Here is an 18,495-nt window from a genome sequence, read left to right on the forward strand (position 1 = left end):
CGAGGCCCCGGCCCCACACCCGGGGAAGAATGAGCAGGGGGCCACCAGGGTGGGCCAGGGCTGCCAGTGGAGCCCGAGCCAAGCATGCTCACCTCGGTGCGGGCTACAGTACCTGGCAGCACCTGGCCTGGGCCTGCAGGGGCATCAGGCCCTGGGGGGGGCTCTGCCTGCCCTGTGGTTTCTCTCAGAATCGTGGGCCCTTCCAAGGAACTGGGTGCTCGCCCTCTGCCTCCCACACAGCACCTGTCCCCGGGGCCTAGGGCGGGGCAAGCAGACTGGGACAGACTGCCCTGGGGGGCAGGGAGGTCAGGCTGGGCACTGTCTCCCCCAGACTTCACGTCCAGGCTTCCCGGAGCCCTGGCTCTGCCCCATGCCTCCCAGCCCAACCACGCCGTAGCCTCTCGCATCTTCTAAATGAGCCCGAATGTCCCTCCGAGGGCAGCAGACCTGACAGAGGCCCCCTCCACACAGCCTCCCTGCTCGGGAACGGCGGGCCCTGGGCATCCAGGGTCCAGAGGGCGGGATCCTGATGTCTCCCGCTCCAAACTCTGCACAAGGCCTCACGGGGGCTCACACCGTGAGCTGCATTGGCAGGTGCCCATGGCCTCTCCGACGTGTGCGCTCAGGCCTTCCGGGGGCTTCAGGGGACACACAGGCGGGACGTGACCACAGTGTGAAGGTAAGGCCGAGACCAGCCCGTCACAGCTCCACACACATCACAGGTGTGTCACCAGTGGGCAGCTGCCCCAACAGGCCAGAATCACATGCCACTCCATGGTCCCCACAGCCGTGGTGAGCACCCACAGAACAGATCCATGACACAGTCCATCCCAGGCGGCAGCCGATACAGCAATCTTCCAGAGCCACCGGCCATCCTCACAGCCAGGTCCAGCCTGCCCACGGTCCCTGCCAGCCCTCCCTGGCCACACCACCCAGCTGCAGCCCCAGTAAGAGTCCAGCTGCGGGACACGGGCTCGGGAAGGAGTGTGTGGGCAGTGGGCGAGGTCCCCTGCCAGCCGGCAGGACAGGCCGGGGGGGCCATGGCCTCACACACTCACCCCCAGAGCCACTCCCACCAGGCAGTGGGACACAGGAACAGGTACTTGCCACAAGGATCCCTGCATCCACGTCCCAGGCACGTGGCCGCACAGGCTGTGGCTTCTCATGCACAAACGGCCACGACCCTTCCCTCGCAGGGCTGCCTCAGGGGCAGCAGTGATGGTGCCCGTGCCCCTCCCTTCCTGGGGCATCCCGGTGACCACCACTGGGTGTTGCAGCGCAGCGAGTCAGTGTGGCATCGAGGGAGAGAGGCCACGAGCTGGGCAGCAGGGGCCACGGAGAGGAGCCCACTGTGTCCTCGGCACAGGGGCCTCACATAAACCCTAACATGCTGACACACTTCCCAAGAAGATAAAGAAAGGGGAACTTCCAGGGCTGCTGAGGCCCCTTGGGGTTCCCACCCCATTTTTAGTCAGGGTACGGAGGCAGAGCTCCCTTCCCCCCAGGCTGTGCTGAGCTGAGCTGCTCTGTACTGAGCGGGATGAGCTGCACTGGGCAGAGCTGAACCGCATCCCAGAACAGGCTGCTGGCCCCATCCCAGGACAGGAGGCTGAGGGCTCAGAGTCAGGGTCCAAGCCCACCCCCATCATTCACCCGCCTGTGTGCAGGTCTCATACAGCCCTAGACCCCACGTTCCAGTCATGCTCTTACACACACACACACACACGTGCACACACACATGGGCACACACACAAACAGGCACAGTCGCACGCAAAAACACGCACACACGCACTCGTGTACCTACACGTAAACACATGCACACAAAACACCCACAAGTGCCAGGCCTCCAGGGGCAGCTCACAGTGGGCTGGACAAGGCGGGCTGGACAGGGCAGGCTGCCACTCCAACCAGCAGGAGGGCGGCTGAGGACAGGGCATCATTATTGTCTCCCCTCCTCGGGGTGGGGGGCCAGGCCGACCGCCCCCCGCCAGCCCAGGCAGAGGCTGGACCGGGGAGGGCTGACTGGCCCGTGCCTGCAGAGCTGGAGCTCCAGGAGCTGTGTGCGGATGCCACTGAGAGCCAGGAGCTGGACGAGCTGTGGGCCAGCCTGCTTGTCTTCATCACCCTGTTCCTGCTCAGTGTCAGCTACAGCACCGCCACCACCCTGTTCAAGGTGGGAGCCTGGAGGCCCCTCGGCCAGGGCGGGGAAGGCCCAGAGGGAGCGGGCGCTTCCAGCATGAGCTGTGCTCACGCATATGCCCTCCTTCCAGGTGCGCTGGGTCCTGGCCACCGTCCTGCAGGAGAAGCCACAGCCCATCCGAGACTACGCCAACATCGTGCGGCCGGCAGAGTAGGCCCAGAGACAGGGCAACGAGGCCGTGCTTGCCCCTCCCCGTGTCAGAGCTTATCTGCTCACACGCAGATATAGACAGATGATAGGTAGATAATAGGATAAAATTTTAAGAGCGTTTTGTTCATTTTGAGCTGACAAGACCCACACCCATCGCAAGGTTTCCGGAGGTCGAGGCCTGGGTTCCCTCCTCCCATCTCCAGGACTGGGGGTCCCCCAAGGACAGACCTGAGTGTCTTCTTCTCTGACTGGTGCCCCAGATCAGGAGCCCTGCCCCATGGACAACAGCACAAGGACAACAAGGGGCTCGACTCACACCGGCCCCCAGAGCCAGAGGCCGTTGCACAAGGCAGAATGCATCTCCCCCAAGCCCGGAAGGCCGGTGTGCAGGTCACTGGTCAGGAGGGCCTCTGCCTGCCACACGGGGACCGCAGTCTGAGAGCAGGCCCCTGGGTGGACACTGCCAGGGATGCTGCCTCCGCGGGCCCTCCCGGCAGTAAGGGGCTGCCTTCTCAGGGTCCCTCTGTCCCTCTTTCTTTCCTTCTGTTACAAACCCAGCACAGGGGGCTGATGCTGGCCCCCGAGAGCTATGGCCACGGCCTAATCCCAGGAACCTTGAATGTGACCTTGTTTGGAAAAGTGTCTTTGCAGATGTGATTGACGTTAAAGATCTTCAGATGAGATGATCCAGGCCCTAAATGTGATGGCGGGTGTCCTTCCAAGAGGCTGAGGAGGAGGTACGCAGACACAGAGGAGAAGCCCCATGAAGAGGGAGACGGGGGTGGGAGGGACGGGGCCACAAGCCGAGGAGTGACCCTGGCCTGTGGAAGGTGCTCGGTCGTGCCGGGCATGCACCCTGACCCATGGAAGGTGCTGGGTCAAGCTGGGCACAGACCCAGACCCGTGGACAGTGCTCAGTCATGCCAGACACAGACCCTGACTTCTGGAAGGTGTTCAATAATGCCGGCAATGGACCCTGACCGGTGGAAGGTGTTCAGTGATGCCAGGCACAGACCCCGACATGGAAGGTGCCCTGTAAATCCTAGCAGAGTGCACGTCTGTCCTCTTTCCTGACTTCCTGGTAACTCCACAAGGCTGCACAAGTCCACACATGACCACGCTCCCCTTGGGGAGTGCAGGCAGCACGCGTCCCCACACCATCTCGGTGTCATCATCCCCGTGACCTCCCTCTCTTACGACTGGAAGACCGTGTTCTTGCACACCAGTTTAGGTTTCTAGATAACAAGAGCAGAAAGGAGCCTTTGCTCGCATCCCAGAGCCCGTCCAAGGGCCCAGAGGGTGCTCGGAATAGCTTGCATGTGTGTGCTACCTTTGTTACGAACGATGAGCCAGTATTAGTAGATCACCGTGAACTAAAGTCCACAGTCCACGGTGGTCTCAGCACCTGTGGTGTGTCCCCGCCTATGAGCCTGAGCAATGCATCCCTTGCCCCCAACCACAAGCCTGTGGGGCCCTGTCCATGGTGCTGCCCTGGTCAGCCCTGCTCTGGAGGATGCCGTCCGCCTGCTCCACCATCTCATTGGCAACACACTAAGTTCCCTTCCGCAGAAGATCGCCTCTGGGCCCCATTCCTTCCTCGCCCTCCCCCCAGCCCCGGAAACACCTCATCCCCCCGGCCGTAGTGTGCTTTCTGGACACGGTGCAGGGGGATGGGACAGCGTGGAGCCTTCTGCAGCTGGCCCACTGACCCGGCACACGCCGAACAGAGTGGAGTCCACACGTGCCCATAGGGGCTGACTGCCCGGGCGGCTCCTCAGGAACGGCCCGAGAGGTGCAGGTGTGCGGGGGCTTGGGGCGGGAGCCCTGCTGCACCTTCACACACAAAACACTCCCTATCCATAAGAAAGAACATCCAGGTATCCAAGCTCATGGTCACTGCTTGAAAGAGGCGCTGTGTCGGACCCCATACGGATTCTGCCCCCGTCAATCCTGAAGACAGGAAACCCCAGCAGCCTGACGTGGAGGGAAAGCCACGAGAGATTTCTCTCTCCAGCAGCATGACGGCACACCAGCTCGGCCTTCCCCGGAGCCTGACGTACGGCCCCCACGCGTGCACCGTGCACCCGCCTTGCAAATGAGTCACCGGAAGGGACACCCTCCTGTCCGAACATGCCCGTCAGGCGACTCCTCCCTGCATTCCTCCACATGAAGTCTGCCAACTCCTGCCTCTGTGCTAATCGACAGTCTCGGGGACATTTGCAGGAGGGAACGAGGTCCCGGAACCCTGTGAGGTGGTGCTTCTCCAGAGCACTTACTAACAGCTGCAGGCCTGGGCCTCAGGCTGTGTCCTGACGGCCCTCAAGGAAATCCCTCCTTCTTTCTCCTAGAGAATCTAAAAGGTTGTTTGTTCTCTGTGGACAGCCTGGGACTGGGCCACAGGGCAGGCCAGGGGGAGCCGATGGCCCACGATCCTCCAATGGGCGGGGGTCGTTCCAACCACACAGGCTCCCGGGGCAGGGCAGTCGGGGGCAAGGGCAGACCCTCCCACGGGCCGTCCAGCTCTGCTTCGAGGGTCACGGCGAGACCCGCCAAGGTTGCTGACATGCTTTTCGCTGGGTGTGGGGACCCGGGACACGGCGCCCTTGAGATACGCCGCCCTCCAAACATGCAATTAGACACAGATTATTTAGAGCCGAGGCATGGATGGAGCCAGAGGAGACAGGATACTCCTGGGAGGCCACCCTGCTGTGTGGACACGGCAAGCCCAGGGCTGGTCCGCAGGCTACGGGTGGGACAGTCTGCACCCACGCTGCAAGCTCACGGGGCCACAAGGAGGAGCCCACCAGGGCTGGGGGCACCGCAGGGCTCGGCTGAGAGCAGCTGAGACGGCTCTGCGGGGGGCGGGGGGGAGGCAGCAAGCATATCCCTGCAGGAGGCACACAGCTAAGAGCATCCTGTGGAGGGGGGTTCCTGTGCTCTCCCTTGGGCCCCGGGCACCCACCACACCCCACCCCACACACCCACCTGGGGCACCTTTGGCTGTGTCCGGAATCACCCCCCCCCAGGCCATTTGAGACAGAAACCACCCAGAAGAAAAGGGAACTTCAGGAAGCAAGCCAAGCCTCTTGGTTTCATTCCTGTTCTTAGTCTTCCTGGGGCTGCCTGGAGGCTAGGAAGCAGGGCTGTGGGCACAGAGCTCAGCCACGAGGAGCCACGTGTGTCTGGGGCCACAGCAGGGAGGAGGTGCGGTGCAGGGGCGAGCATGGCTGCAGGGGAGCGGCCCCCACGGCCCCAACCATGCTGAGTGGGGTCTGCATGGGGCCAAGACAGAGGGATTAAGATGGGGACAGAGAACCAGCTACAGGAGCTGAGGAACACCAGGCCCTCAGGACCCCATGGAGGGACTGGAGCAGGTGAGCCAGCACGGGGGAAGGCAGGCTGCCCGAAGTCCATGGCACCTCCCAGGGCAGGGACGAGTGGGGCGTGGGCGGGGCTCACCCACACCAACACTGCTGGATGCACCAGACGCTGACAAAAGGGGGCCAGGACCGGGACCTTCAAGGACCATGACGGGCATGATGGGCAGAAGCCTGAGGGTTGCCCTTCACCCCCTGTGCTGGGCGCCGGGGGCTGGGCCAGCTTGAGCCACTGCAGGACCAATGCCAACATGGACAGATGGGTCTGAGGTGAGGACACAGAAAGGGGCTGGCTCAGCACAGGGGAGGAGAAACCAGGTGGACTGAGGGTCCTGTCCAGGCCAAGGGAGCCGGCTCAAGCCTCAGGCCAGGGCCAGAGGTGTTGGCCATGAGGCCCTGGGCGGCACCAGATGAGCAGCAGATGAGCAGAGCAGACCAGGAGGGGCTGGTATGGCCCCCATGTGCTCAGAACCCAGACAGCAGACAGAGGCTGATCAGGGAGCTCAACATGCTACAGGAGTCAGCGGCTGAGGATCTTGGGCCAAACCTGGGCTAAAGCGTCTGGGACGGGCAGCAGAGGTGGGGCAGCCTTGGGACACACAGAAGTCTGGGGCAGAACTCAGGCACCTCTGGGAGGAGCATAGAGCAGGAGGGGCAGGGGCTGCACCAGGGGCTCAGGGGGACAGAGAGAGCTTGTGCAGGTGAGCGGGGGCAGGTGGTATAGACAGGGAGCATTAGGGGGCTGCCCCAGGGGCTCAGGGGAGCAGGCAGAGCCTGTGCAGGTGAGCAGGGGCAAGTGGGAGAGCAGGAGGGGAGAGGGGCTGCCTCAGGGCTCAGGGGAGCTGACAGAGCTTGTGCAGGTGAGCAGGTGTAGGTGAGAGTAGGAGGGGTAGGGGGCTGCCCCAGGGGCTCAGGGGAGCAGGCAGAGCCTGTGCAGGTGAGCAGGTGTAGGTGAGAGTAGGAGGGGTAGGGGGCTGCACAAGGGGCTCAGGGGAGCAGGTAGAGCCTGTGCAGGTGAGCAGGGGCAGGTGGGAGAGCAGGACGGGAGGGGGGCTGCTGTGATCCATGAGCTCCAAGGACCAGGGCCCAGCGGCTGTGAGTGAGCAGATACTGGAGGCCAACACAAACAGGGGATGCCCCAGGAACTCAGGGGAGCAAGCAGACCTTGTGCAGGTGAGCAGGGGCAGGTGGGAGTGCAGGAGGGAAGGGGGACTACCCCAGGGGTTCAGGGGAGCAGACAGAGACTGTGGAGGTGAGCAGGTGTATGTGAGAGTAGGAGGGTTGGGGGCTGCCCCAGGGGCTCAGGGGAGCAACAGAGCCTGTGCAGGGGAGCAGGGGCAGGTGGGAGAGCTGGAGGGGAGAGGGTCTGCCCCAGGGCTCAGGGGAGCTGACAGAGCCTGTGCAGGTGAGCAGGTGTATGTGAGAGCAGGAGGGGTAGGGGGCTGCCCAGGGGGCTCAGGGGAGCAGACAGAGCCTGTGCAGGGGAGCAGGGGCAGGTGGGAGAGCTGGAGGGGAGAGGGTCTGCCCCAGGGCTCAGGGGAGCTGACAGAGCTTGTGCAGGTGAGCAGGTGTATGTGAGAGTAGGAGGGGTAGGGGGCTGCCCAGGGGGCTCAGGGGAGCAGACAGAGCCTGTGCAGGGGAGCAGGGGCAGGTGGGAGAGCTGGAGGGGAGAGGGTCTGCCCCAGGGCTCAGGGGAGCTGACAGAGCTTGTGCAGGTGAGCAGGTGTATGTGAGAGTAGGAGGGGTAGGGGGCTGCCCAGGGGGCTCAGGGGAGCAGACAGAGCCTGTGCAGGTGAGCAGGGGCAGGTGAGAGCAGAAGGGGTAGGGGGCTGCCCCAGGGGCTCAGGGGAGAAGACAGAGCCTGTGCAGGGGAGCAGGGGCAGGTGGGAGAGCAGGAGGCGAGAGGGGCTGCCTCAGGGCTCAGGGGAGCAGACAGAGCTTGTGCAGGTGAGCAAGTGTAGGTGAGATTAGGAGTGGTAGGGGGCTGCACCAGGGGCTCAGGGGAGCAAGTAGAGCCTGTGCAGGTGAGCAGGAGCAGGTGGGAGAGCAGGAGGGGAGAGGGGATGCCCCAGGGTCCCAGGGAGGCAGGTAGAGCTTGTGCAGGTGAGCAGGGGCATTTGGGAGAGCAGGAGGAGTAGGGGGCTGCCCCAGGGATTCAGGGGAGCGACAGCCTGTGCAGGTGAGCAGCGGCAGGTGGGAGAGCAGGAGGGGCAGGGGGCTGGCACCAGGGCTCGGGGGAGCAGACAGAGCTTGTGCAGGTGAGCAGGGGTATGTGGGGGAGCAGGAGAGGAAGGGGGTGCCCCAGCAGCTCAGGGAGCAGACAGAGCTTGTGCAGGTGAGCAGGGGCAGGTGGGAGAGGAGAAGGAGTAGGGGCCTGCCCCAGGGGCTCAGGGGAGGAGGCAGAGCCTGTTCAGGAGAGCAGGGGCGAGTGGGAGAGCAGGAGGGGAAGGGGGCTGCCCCAGGGATTCAGGGGAGCAGACAGAGCCTGTGCAGGTGAGCAGGACACGAAGGAGAGCAGGAGGGGAAGGGGGCTGCCCCAGGGGCTCAGGGGAGCAGACAGAGCCTGTGCAGGTGAGCAGGGGCAGGTCGGAGCGCAGGAGGGGAGAGGGGCCCCCCCAGGGGCTCAGGGGATCAGACAGTGCTTGTGCAGGTGAGCAGGGGCAGGTGGGAGAGCAGGAGGGGAAGGGGGCTGCACCAGGGGCTCAGGGGAGCAGACAGAGCTTCTGTAGATAAGCAGGGGCAGGTGAGAGCAGGAACCATAGGGGGCTGCACCAGGGGTTCAGGGGAGCAGGTAGAGCCTGTGCAGGTGAGCAGGGGCAGGTGGGAGAGCAGGAGGGGAAGGGGGCTGCCCCGGGGTTCAGGGGAGCAGGCCGAGCTTCTCAGGTCAGCAGGGGCCTGGGACCCAGGAGGGGCAGAGGCTTCCCCAGGAGCTCCGGGGATGAAGGGCGGGACTGAGCTAGCAGGAGCTCTGGACTAGGTGGGAGCTGAGCAGGTGCAACCTATAGATACAACGGAGGGCTCTGGCCCAGGGGTGCGTCCCTGCACATGGGGGACAGGGTGAGGGGCTGGCCCGGGGGGACACGTTAGGGTGGAGACTGGAGCCTGGGTGGGAATGTCTCTGGGGCGGAAGGGTCAGCGGTAGTCACCTTTGAGGGGCCGAGGGGGGCCAAGGTCTTCGGGCCAGGGGCACGAGCCCTGTTCTGGAGGCTCATGGGGACGAGGAACAGAAGAGGTGGACATGCCTCAGCCAGGCGGGGAGCCACAGGGCAGCGGCCCCAGTGGAGGAGAGAGCAAGGGGCCCGATCAGAGCTTGAGGCAGGGCTGCCGGCCTGGGGTGTGGGTGGGAGGGGACACCAGACAGGTTCCTCCGCCTTAGCAGAGGGGACCAGGGTCAGAGGGGATAGTCCTGGCTGGGTTTGGGGGGCTGAGCTGCCCTGCGGTGCTGGCACCCTGCACGGAGCACAGCCAGGGCAGGGCAAGTCCCCCCCACGCTGAGGGGCATTCAGGCTCAGGAACGACGTGGGCTGAAGGAGGACTCTGGGAGAGCAAGGAGCTGAACAGGCCCCAGAGCAGGGGTGGCCACGCCAGGGGCACGGGCTGGGAGGGGCCCTGGTGAGCTCAGGAAGCCAGGCCAGGAAGGCCTGAGGAGGGTCCAGTGTGTTTGGGGCAGGGACGGGGGCCAGGGCTGCTTGGCTGAAGGCCGACCCAGAAGACGTGAGGCCTGGAGGGCAGTTGGCGGGCCTTGTTGAGGGCTCTGGGCTGAGGGGCATGGGCAGCGGTGGACGTTCCTGCTGGTCCAAGGCACAACTAGGCCAGAACAGCGTGGCAGTGGACTCAGGAGACTAGCAGGAGCCGGCTGGGACCAGGGGCCACAGGTCAGGGCTCAGACAGAGGGCTCGGTCAGGCTGGACACCCAGAGGAAGCCTGCGGCCCAGGGGGACCCTGACCCAGGTGGTCACCCAGCGCTGACCAAGCTCATGAGTCCAGCACCTGTGGCCGCAGAGAGCTAGGCCAGGCAGCTGGTCTGCACACGGCCAGGAAGCACATGGGCACTGGGCCCGGGTGCACCCCAGCCCGGGCACCTGCTGTCCTGCCCCGACCCTGGCAGGGGTGAGAGCCTGGTGGTCACACAGCCTCCTCTCTTGCAGCCTCCACCACGGCCCCATCGGTGTTCCCACTGGCCCCCAGCTGCGGGACCACATCCGGCTCCACAGTGGCCCTGGCCTGCCTGGTGTCCGGCTACTTCCCCGAGCCCGTGACTGTGTCCTGGAACTCCGGCTCCATGACCAGTGGTGTGCACACCTTCCCGTCCGTCCTGCAGTCCTCAGGGCTCTACTCTCGCAGCAGCATGGTGACAGTGCCCTCCAGCAGGTGGCCCAGTGACACCTTCACCTGCACCGTGGCCCACCCGGCTAGTAGCACCAACATTGTCAAGCCAGGTGAGAGGACGGGCTTCAGAGAGGGCGTCCACTGGGAGACAGGCCAGGTCAGCTGGCCCGCCTCGACCCCAGGGCACAAGGGAAGCACCGCTGTCTCCCCCATCTGAAGGCCTCCCAATTGTGGAAGGAGGTCCTCTGGGTGTTGCTGCCTGATCCACTGTGACCACAGGCGGTTTACCCCACTCCAGTCCCTGGTCGAGGAAGTCCCCATGACCTGACCCCAACCTACACCCACCCAAAACTGTGCCCACTCCAGACACCCAGTAATGCCCAGTCTGCTCTTTCTGCAGTGACCCAAGACTGTGACTGTGTGGAACCACCGCAACCCCCATGCCGAGGTGAGTCAACAGGACCTTGCCCTCCACCACAAGCAGATGGCCAGACTCGAGCCACAGCCTGCTGGGGGAATGGATGTTCAAGAGGAAGCCCCCACGTGCTGACCCCTGCTCTCTGTCTCCCTTACTAGTCGCTGAAATGCTGGGAGGACCTTCGGTCTTCATCTTCCCCCCCAAACCTAGTGACATCCTCAAAATTGCCCGAACCCCCGAGGTCACATGCGTAGTGGTGGACCTGGGCCGAGAAGACCCTGAAATCCAGATCAGCTGGTTCGTGGATGACCAGGAGGTGCACACGGCCAAGACAAATCCACGTGAGGAGCAGTTCAACAGCACCTACCGTGTGGTCAGTGTCCTCCCCATCGTGCACCAGGACTGGCTCAAGGGGAAGGAGTTCAAGTGCAAGGTCAACAATGAAGCCCTCCCATCCCCCATCCAGAGGACCATCTCCAAGGCCAGAGGTGTGCAGCAGGGTGAGGGGTGCAGGGGTGAGGGGTTCATGGAGTGTTGAGTGGGGCTTTGCAGACCAAGCACTGCCCTCCACCCTGTGAGTGACCATCTGTGCTGACCTCTGATCCCACAGGGCAGGCCCATCAGCCCAATGTGTACGTCCTGCCCCCGTCTCCAAAGGAGATGGCATCCAAGGACAAAGTCAGCGTGACCTGCCTGGTCAAAGACTTCTACCCACCTGAGGTTGATGTCGAGTGGCAGAGCAATGGCCAGCAGATGCCAGAAAGCAATATCCGAACAACCCCACCCCAACTGGACGCAGATGGGACCTACTTCCTCTACAGCAAGCTCTCGGTGGACAAGAACCGCTGGCAGCGGGGAGAGGTCGTCACGTGTGTGGTATTGCATGAAGCTCTACACAACCACCACACAGAGCTATCCGTCTCCCAGTCTCCGGGTAAATGAACAACACGCCCGGGACCCCAGCAAGCCCCCACCCATGGGCTCTCAGGGTCCCACAAGGACGCCAGAGCCCCCACCCCTGTGTACATACCTCCCGGGCAGGCACCCCTGCATGAAATAAAGCACCCAGCACTGCCCTGGGACCCTGCGATGCTGTCATGGTTCTTTCTGAGGCAGAGCTCAGGAACCCCGGACCTCTGGGCGGCACAGACAGGCCTAGCTCCAAGGCCAAGGGGTCACCATTGGTGGGAGAGAGCGAGTCCCATGGGGGCATGGTCCCCGAGTGGGCAGGTCTTCACGGGCTGCCACAGGATGTGGGCAGGAGTTGCCTGGGCAGGAGTTGCCTGAGCAGGAGTGGGGACTTTGCCAGAGGTGGCAGCCACTCTGGGCCGTCCCTCCAGTCAGAAGCTACCCAGGGCTGGAGGGTATGGACCTGGATTGCAGAAGCCCCTCCAGAGCCCTCAGGGAAATGAGCACACAGTCCTACCCAACTCTGTACCAACCCAAGTTGTGGGACCCCGGCCTGTCCTCCACCCTAGGCTCCCTGGGCCTCCTGAGACCCTGCGTGGTAGCTCTGTGCCCCTGCAAGAGCCATGCCTGACCCGTGTGTGGGGACAGGCCCTCCTTTGCCCTCAGGCACTCCACGAACAGGCCCCCTCCCTCCCTCACATGCAGGGGTTTGGCCTGGCTTCATCCTGCCTGAGGCCAGGCCTGTCCACTCCTGAGGACACTCATCCCCGTGTCCCAAAGGGGCAGAGGCAGGTGGCCCTGAGTGCCCAGGGGAAGGACCATCCCAGATGCCCTCTTGGACGCTGAGTCCAGACCCACTGAAAAGAAGCCTGTCCCGCTGAGCAATGCCACCTTCACTCACACACATGCTTGTATATGCACACACATGCATACACATGTGTGTGCACAGTCACACACATGTACATGCACACACGTGCTTGCAAACGCACACACGCACACGTGTACATACACACACGGGCCCTAAACGCTGGGCCTCACACCGGACAGCCTCCATGAGCCCAGAGCAGAGCGGGTCCTGGGAACCCTCAGTGTGCACACTAGCCTGGTCCCCATCCCCTCCAACACCCACCAGCTGCTCAGCAGCTCATCCACACACTGACCACACTGACCAGCCCTCCTCTGCCCCAGGGCACCTGCGACCCCTCCCAATATCCACGAAACCCCCACACCCAGCTTGTCCTGACGCTGCCACACACTCGTATTCTAGGACACTCCCCGACACTGACCAGCCCTTCCCCGGACTCTGCTGACCCTCCCACCCTCTGGACCTGGCCCCCAGGGGAATGTGTGTCGGTCAGGGTGCCTTCCCCCAGGAGGGCCCCAGCACAGGGCACAGCAGAGAAGGAGGGGGTCCCCTGGCCAGGCCCAAGCTGGGGAGCTGGGGGTTGCTGAGGCTGGCACCTGACGTTGCAGAGGGCTGTGACTGTCCCCCAGGGAATGAGCCCAACGGGCAGGCACGGCACTGACCACCCCTTTCCTGTCCAGAGCTGCTCCTGGACGACAGCTGTGCCGAGGACCAGGATGGGGAGCTGGATGGGCTGTGGACCACCATCTCAATCTTCATCACCCTCTTCCTGCTCAGCGTGTGCTACAGCGCCACCGTGACCCTCTTCAAGGTGGGCGTCCCCACATGTACCTTCAGTGCGGCCTGCTGTCCCCACGCTGTCCCCCATGCTGTCCCCAGGCTGTCCGCAGGCTGTCCCCAGGCTGGACCCATGCTGTCCCCACACTGTCCCCAGGCTGGACCCATGCTGTCCCCACGGGGTCCGCAGGCTGTCCCCAGGCTGCCCCCATGCTGTCCCCAGGCTGGACCCATGCTGTCCCCACACTGTCCCCAGGCTGGACCCATGCTGTCCCCACGGGGTCCCCAGGCTGTCCCCAGGCTGTCCCCATGCTTCCCCAGGCTGGACCCATGCTGTCCCCACGCTGTCCACTGTTGTCCCCATGCTGTGCACATGCACTCCACACACTGTCCCAGTGCTGTCCACACACTGACCTTAAACTGTTCCCATTTGACCCCACACTGACCCCACGTTGACTCTAAACTCCCCACACTGTCCCCACGCTGTCTGCATGTTAACCCCACACTGTCCCAACAGAGAACCTCCGCTGACCTCACACAAAGCCTACAGTGTCACCATGCTGTCCCCACACTGTCCCCACACTATGTCCCGCGGTCCACATACTGTGCCCTTGCTGTCCCCACAGAGTCTCCACACTGGCCCCACACTGTCCCCTCTGTGTCCCCTCACTGACTACTCACTGCCCCCTTGCTGTCCCCTTGCTGTCCTCATGCCATCCCCACCAGGAGCCCCGCACACTACAGTGGTCCCGGGTGTGGGGGGCAGGCCCTGGTGGGAGGCGGTCCTTCGGGCTCCAGGCCCCACTCACTCCCTTGCCCGCCTGCTGCAGGTGAAGTGGATCTTCTCCTCGGTGGTGGAGCTGAAGCGCACGATCGCGCCCGACTACAGGAACATGATCGGGCCGGGGGCCTAGGGCCAGCCCTCTTGGGCGGGTGTCCAGGGCTGCCCTTGACCCCACACAGGAACCGGGTGCATCCGTTCATGCCGCTCGGCCTGCTGCCAGGCCCGCTCTCTGCCCTCCCCCCGCGACCCTCTGACCTCACAGCCACCCTGGGCCTGCACCTCCACCCTCGGCTCGTGGACACCATGGGCTGCATCTTGCCCCTGAACCCCCGTTTGGAGACTCAACACGACAGCCGGCTGTGCCCCCAACCTGAGCTGATGGACACATGCTGACCCCTCCTCAGCAGCCACCAAGATAGTGCTGGGGCCACATAAGACACTGAGGCATCAGGGCAGGATGGCCCTCACCAGGACGGCCCTGGGGTCGGCGTGCATGGTCATCCTGGAGGAGGTGGGGGGCTGATGATCCCAGTGTCTCTCTGGGCAGGGCCCAGCCTCTGTGCAAACGCCATCCAGGCCAGGCTCCAGAAGGCAGGACATCCCCAGAGCAGGCACGTTGTCTAAGATCCTGAGGAAGCCGCGGGCCACCATCACCCCACAGAGAAGTTTCTGACATGCCACGAATGGTCAGTCAGACCTTTTCCATGGCAGGAGATCATGCAGAGAAGGGCCCAGACCTGTGGTCACTGCAGGAGCCCCCCGGGGGCAGGGCAGCACCATCTGGGGAAGAAGGGATGGCGGTCAGACTGGCCTCCTGCAGAGGGGCCTGGTGACCTGGTCCCAAGGCTGATGGGATGCAGCCTCAGTGGACAGAGGTGGACGGGTGCCGGGAGGCCAGGACACAGGCCCAGCCTGCACCATCCTGTGCCCAGGACCCGAGTCACACTGAGCAGGAATGCCTGCTTGCTCTGGGGAGCAGGGGGCAGAGACAAGATGACCAGAGAGAGCCCCCAGGCATTCGGGCCTGAGACAGGTGGACCCCTAGGCCTGGTTCTCACCTGGTCATTGAGTGAGTGCCCGGTCAGAGCCCCTACATGGGAGAGACGGCCGTGCAGGAGCCCCCATGCCCCCGGGAGAGAATGCGCAAGGGAAACCCGTGGTCGTAGCTTGGGTAGCTTGTTTCTTCTTTTGAAATTTCTGGAGCGCAGTAATGTCCCTTGTTGTTTCTTCGCTTTTTCTTCGATGACAATAAACTATCCTGAAAAATTCCATAACTCGCTGAGGAATGTCTTCCTCTGTTGATGTGCCTGGTGAAATCCCAGCCTGGCCATGCCGTGCATCGGCTCCCTCCCGCCGTGGGGGGCCAGGACCCCACAGCCCCGGGGGCTCCCAGTGGGTGAGGAAGGCAGCCGGGAAGAGTGCAGGGCCAGGGGTCACCTGGGGCTGGGTGCAGGAGGGACTGCCAGCCCTGGCCATGGCCAGAAGCAAGAAGCATGTGGTGGGTGTGTATTAGTCAGGATGGGCAGCCAGACAAAAGAGCCACAGTCTGGCGGCTTCAACCACGCACGTTTCTGTTTTCACAACCCTGGGAATTAGCAGGGAGAGGTGCAGGCCTTGCAGGGTGGGAGCCTCCTGGGGCCTCTGGCCCTGTCCTCCCATGGCCGGCCCTCTGTGTGTGCCTGAGTCCTGATCGTCTGCTCTTACAAGGAGAAGAGGCCATACTGAGGACCAGCCTTACTGGATTGGATTAATGACTCCTTTTACCTTGTCACCTCTCCAAACACCCATCTCCAAATACCGTCACATTCTGAGGTCCTGCGGTCAGGGCTTTAAGACAACAAATTTTGGGGACACGACTTAGGCCAACACAGGCATGTTGGGTCCAGGACCGAGGACGAGGTGGGAGCGTGGTCAAGGCCAGGCTCGGTGAGGTGGGGGAGAACATTGTCAATGGTAAACAGAGCCAGCCACCAGACCAAGCAGTCAGGACATTCATCAGGAGGGACACCTATGGGGCAGGGGGGGAGCCTTGTGTGAAATCCACCTGGGGGGCAAAGAAACCATGTTTTACAGGGAGAATGAGGAGTGGGGAGTGGGTTCTGAGGCTGCAGGACATCAGCCCAGGCTGAGCCCAGGGAGGGGCAGAGTCTTGGTCAGAATGGCCATGGCCCCCAGGGCTGGTCAAGAAGCACCATTCCAGCTCCCTGTGGACGACAGAGAACTGTTGGCAGAACAGGGCTGCCTCAGAACTGGGAGCCCACCAGAGCCAGCGTGGCAGGAGTGATGGCCACAGACTCCTGGCCTGACCCCCAGGATGGCTGTGGTACAGAAAGCAGGCGTCCAGGACAACATTCCAGCCCCCAGGGACACTGGGGGCTCCAGGCCACCATCCTCAGGGTCTCTCCACACCCTCCATCCCCTTCACCCTACACATCTACCTAGAAGCCAATCTGCCAATGGGCCATGCAGCCTGCCCAGCCCCCTCTTCCTCTCGGCCCCAGGGCTACCCCCAGTCCCATCCCCTGGACCAATGATCAGCCTCCATCCCACCCACCCACCCCACATGGGAATGCCAGGAGCTCCCCACAGGAGGACATCATGCCCTCCTTGTAGAGCACCAGGCATTGGCACAACTATGCCATCACCCTCGGGGATAGAAGGCCTATGCTCTGAGAACTACCTCCCACCAGGCCCTAAGGCTCCCACGTGGGACCCTCCAATACTATCCTACCACATGGAACCAAGAGAAGACTGATGAGAGCTAAGACATAGAGACCCTTAGCACCAGAACCAGGAGGAGACAGATAGGAGGTGAGAGATAGAGACCCATAGTACCAGAACCAGGAGAAGACATAGCACTGTGAGTAGAGAGCATCAGTGTCCTGAGGCCCCCTGACAGAAGAGCCCAATCTGTGGGGTCGGGGGGGCTTTCCTGGGGGAGCACCCTCAGGCAGAACCCCTAGAGGAAGCAGTGCGGCTGTCCCAGGCCCGCTCCTCTGCACCTGCTCTCCTGCCCGCCGAGGCCACAGAACCTCGTCAACCCAGGAGAACCGGGCCATCTGGAAGAAGACATGCATGCCGCATTAGAGGATAGTTTCCAAAACAGAGTGGATCCTGACTCCCATATGGACACATAACGAATGTCTTTCAAATATTTCTTTAACTCATCATTTCAGTAGAGTCAAAGTATCTCATCTATCGCTGAATCAAGAATGCTACGGGCGCCTGGGTGGCTCAGTTGATTAAGCGACTGCCTTCGGCTCAGGTCATGATCCTGGAGTCCCGGGATCGAGTCCCGCATCGGGCTCCCTGCTCAGCGGGGAGTCTGCTTCTCCCTCTGACCCTCTTCCCTCTCGTGCTCTCTATCTCTCATTCTCTCTCTCTCTCTCAAATAAATAAATTTTAAAAATCTTTAAAAAAAAAGAATACTAGGAAGCATTCATACATAGTTGCATTTTCGAATGCATCTGGTTTATTCCATGGGAGGCAGGAAGAACCCACCATCCTTCCAAAGGAGAGAATTTGCATTGCCATCCACTGCCTACACCTCATGGGAATGTAAGAGCTCAGGGACAGTGATCCGCCCACCTGGGAGGGTGTACGAGACAATGCCTTTATTTCCAGCGAACACATAACAAGTCATCTCTGGGTCCATTTCCGACACTTGCACAATATTTCCTAAAAGCATTTGTAACTGACAGAATATCCAGAGTACGTACAGCACTCCCGCAAATCAACTGGAAAAATCACACAATTCGAGAGAAAAATGGACACGGGAATTGAACAGATGTTTCACAACAGATCCGAATAGCCGTTAAACCTATGAGAAGGACGCGGGGCCTCCCTAGGTACACGGAAAGTGATCGTTTCTGAGAAACCGCGGGAGACAAAGTGGTTTCATTCCAACAGGGCAGAGCCGCTTCTACCAGAGTAAATTCGCAGGCAGCAAGTATAAACTGGAAGCAGTGCTCGGCCAACAGAGATCAGAAGACCACAGAGAAACACCAGAAGCAAGCAGATACTGGAGAAGATCGCTCCCGGGAAAGATCTGTCTGAAGGCAAAGCCCAGTCGTGCAGCAGGTGCAGCCAGAGGGCAGGCAGAATCCGCCGCCAGCCCGGGTCCAGGCAGGCCATGGGGCTCGGGGCCGCACCTAGGGAGCAGCTGGGAACTAAGGGGAGGGAGTCAGCGGGGGCGAACCCCAAATTCTGTATGTAAGTGCTCTTCAAACCCTTGGCTGATCCCTTGACTGGGCACCTGTAGAGGACACTAAGAAGGACCCAGCAGGAACACCAGCCGGAAGGTCAAAGAACAGAGGGCCAGCTTCTCATTCACAGACAGAGGAACCCGCACAAACACGTGCACACGAGCACACATGCACATGGAGACACATACACACACACGGACACACGCTGTCCCAGGTCAGCATTGTGGGTCCACGCAGGGCACTCTGCAGGCAGGAAGGTGTGACGCCAGAGCAGGGCAGCCTGGAGGGTGAGGGCACGGTGCCGGCTGGGTGGAGCAGCCAGTCCTGCTCCTGGACAGAAGGGGGCACAGGTGAGGATGGATCCTGGAGGCCAGGACAGGGCCACAGCCCCAGAGAGCAACAGAGCAGGGAGAGCATGGACACGTATGCTCAGAGCATATATGTGCACTTAGGGTTTCAGGGGACACACAGGCGGGACGTG

General features: G+C 62.3%; 1 protein-coding gene and 1 gene segment (V, D, J or C); both read left to right on the forward strand.

Moving 5' to 3' along the window:
- The first annotated feature begins 5,528 nt into the window (after positions 1 to 5,528).
- LOC113910881 lies at positions 5,529 to 11,562 on the forward strand. The segment is given in 5 exon segments: positions 5,529 to 5,724; positions 9,876 to 10,166; positions 10,457 to 10,504; positions 10,633 to 10,962; positions 11,085 to 11,562. Coding segments are annotated over 5 exon segments (1,074 nt in total).
- Positions 11,563 to 11,571: 9 nt separating this feature from the next.
- On the forward strand, positions 11,572 to 15,065 carry LOC113909373. Its single transcript, XM_035727901.1, has 3 exons — positions 11,572 to 11,696; positions 12,929 to 13,059; positions 13,856 to 15,065. The coding sequence occupies exons 1-3, from the start codon at positions 11,572 to 11,574 to the stop codon at positions 14,200 to 14,202; spliced, it is 603 nt and encodes a 200-aa protein (XP_035583794.1). The 3' UTR covers positions 14,203 to 15,065.
- The last annotated feature ends 3,430 nt before the right edge of the window (positions 15,066 to 18,495 follow it).

Source organism: Zalophus californianus, chromosome 6 (genome assembly GCF_009762305.2).
Source record: "Zalophus californianus isolate mZalCal1 chromosome 6, mZalCal1.pri.v2, whole genome shotgun sequence".
Lineage (NCBI taxonomy): Eukaryota > Metazoa > Chordata > Mammalia > Carnivora > Otariidae > Zalophus > Zalophus californianus.

Coding starts and splice junctions, on each gene's coding strand:
- LOC113909373 (XM_035727901.1), top strand. CDS start 11,572: ATGGTTCTTTCTGAGGCAGAGCTCAGGAACCCCGGACCTCTGGGCGGC. Junction 11,697..12,928: donor CATGGGGGCATGGTCCCCGA/GTGGGCAGGTCT, acceptor TTTCCTGTCCAG/AGCTGCTCCTGGACGACAGC. Junction 13,060..13,855: donor CCACCGTGACCCTCTTCAAG/GTGGGCGTCCCC, acceptor CGCCTGCTGCAG/GTGAAGTGGATCTTCTCCTC.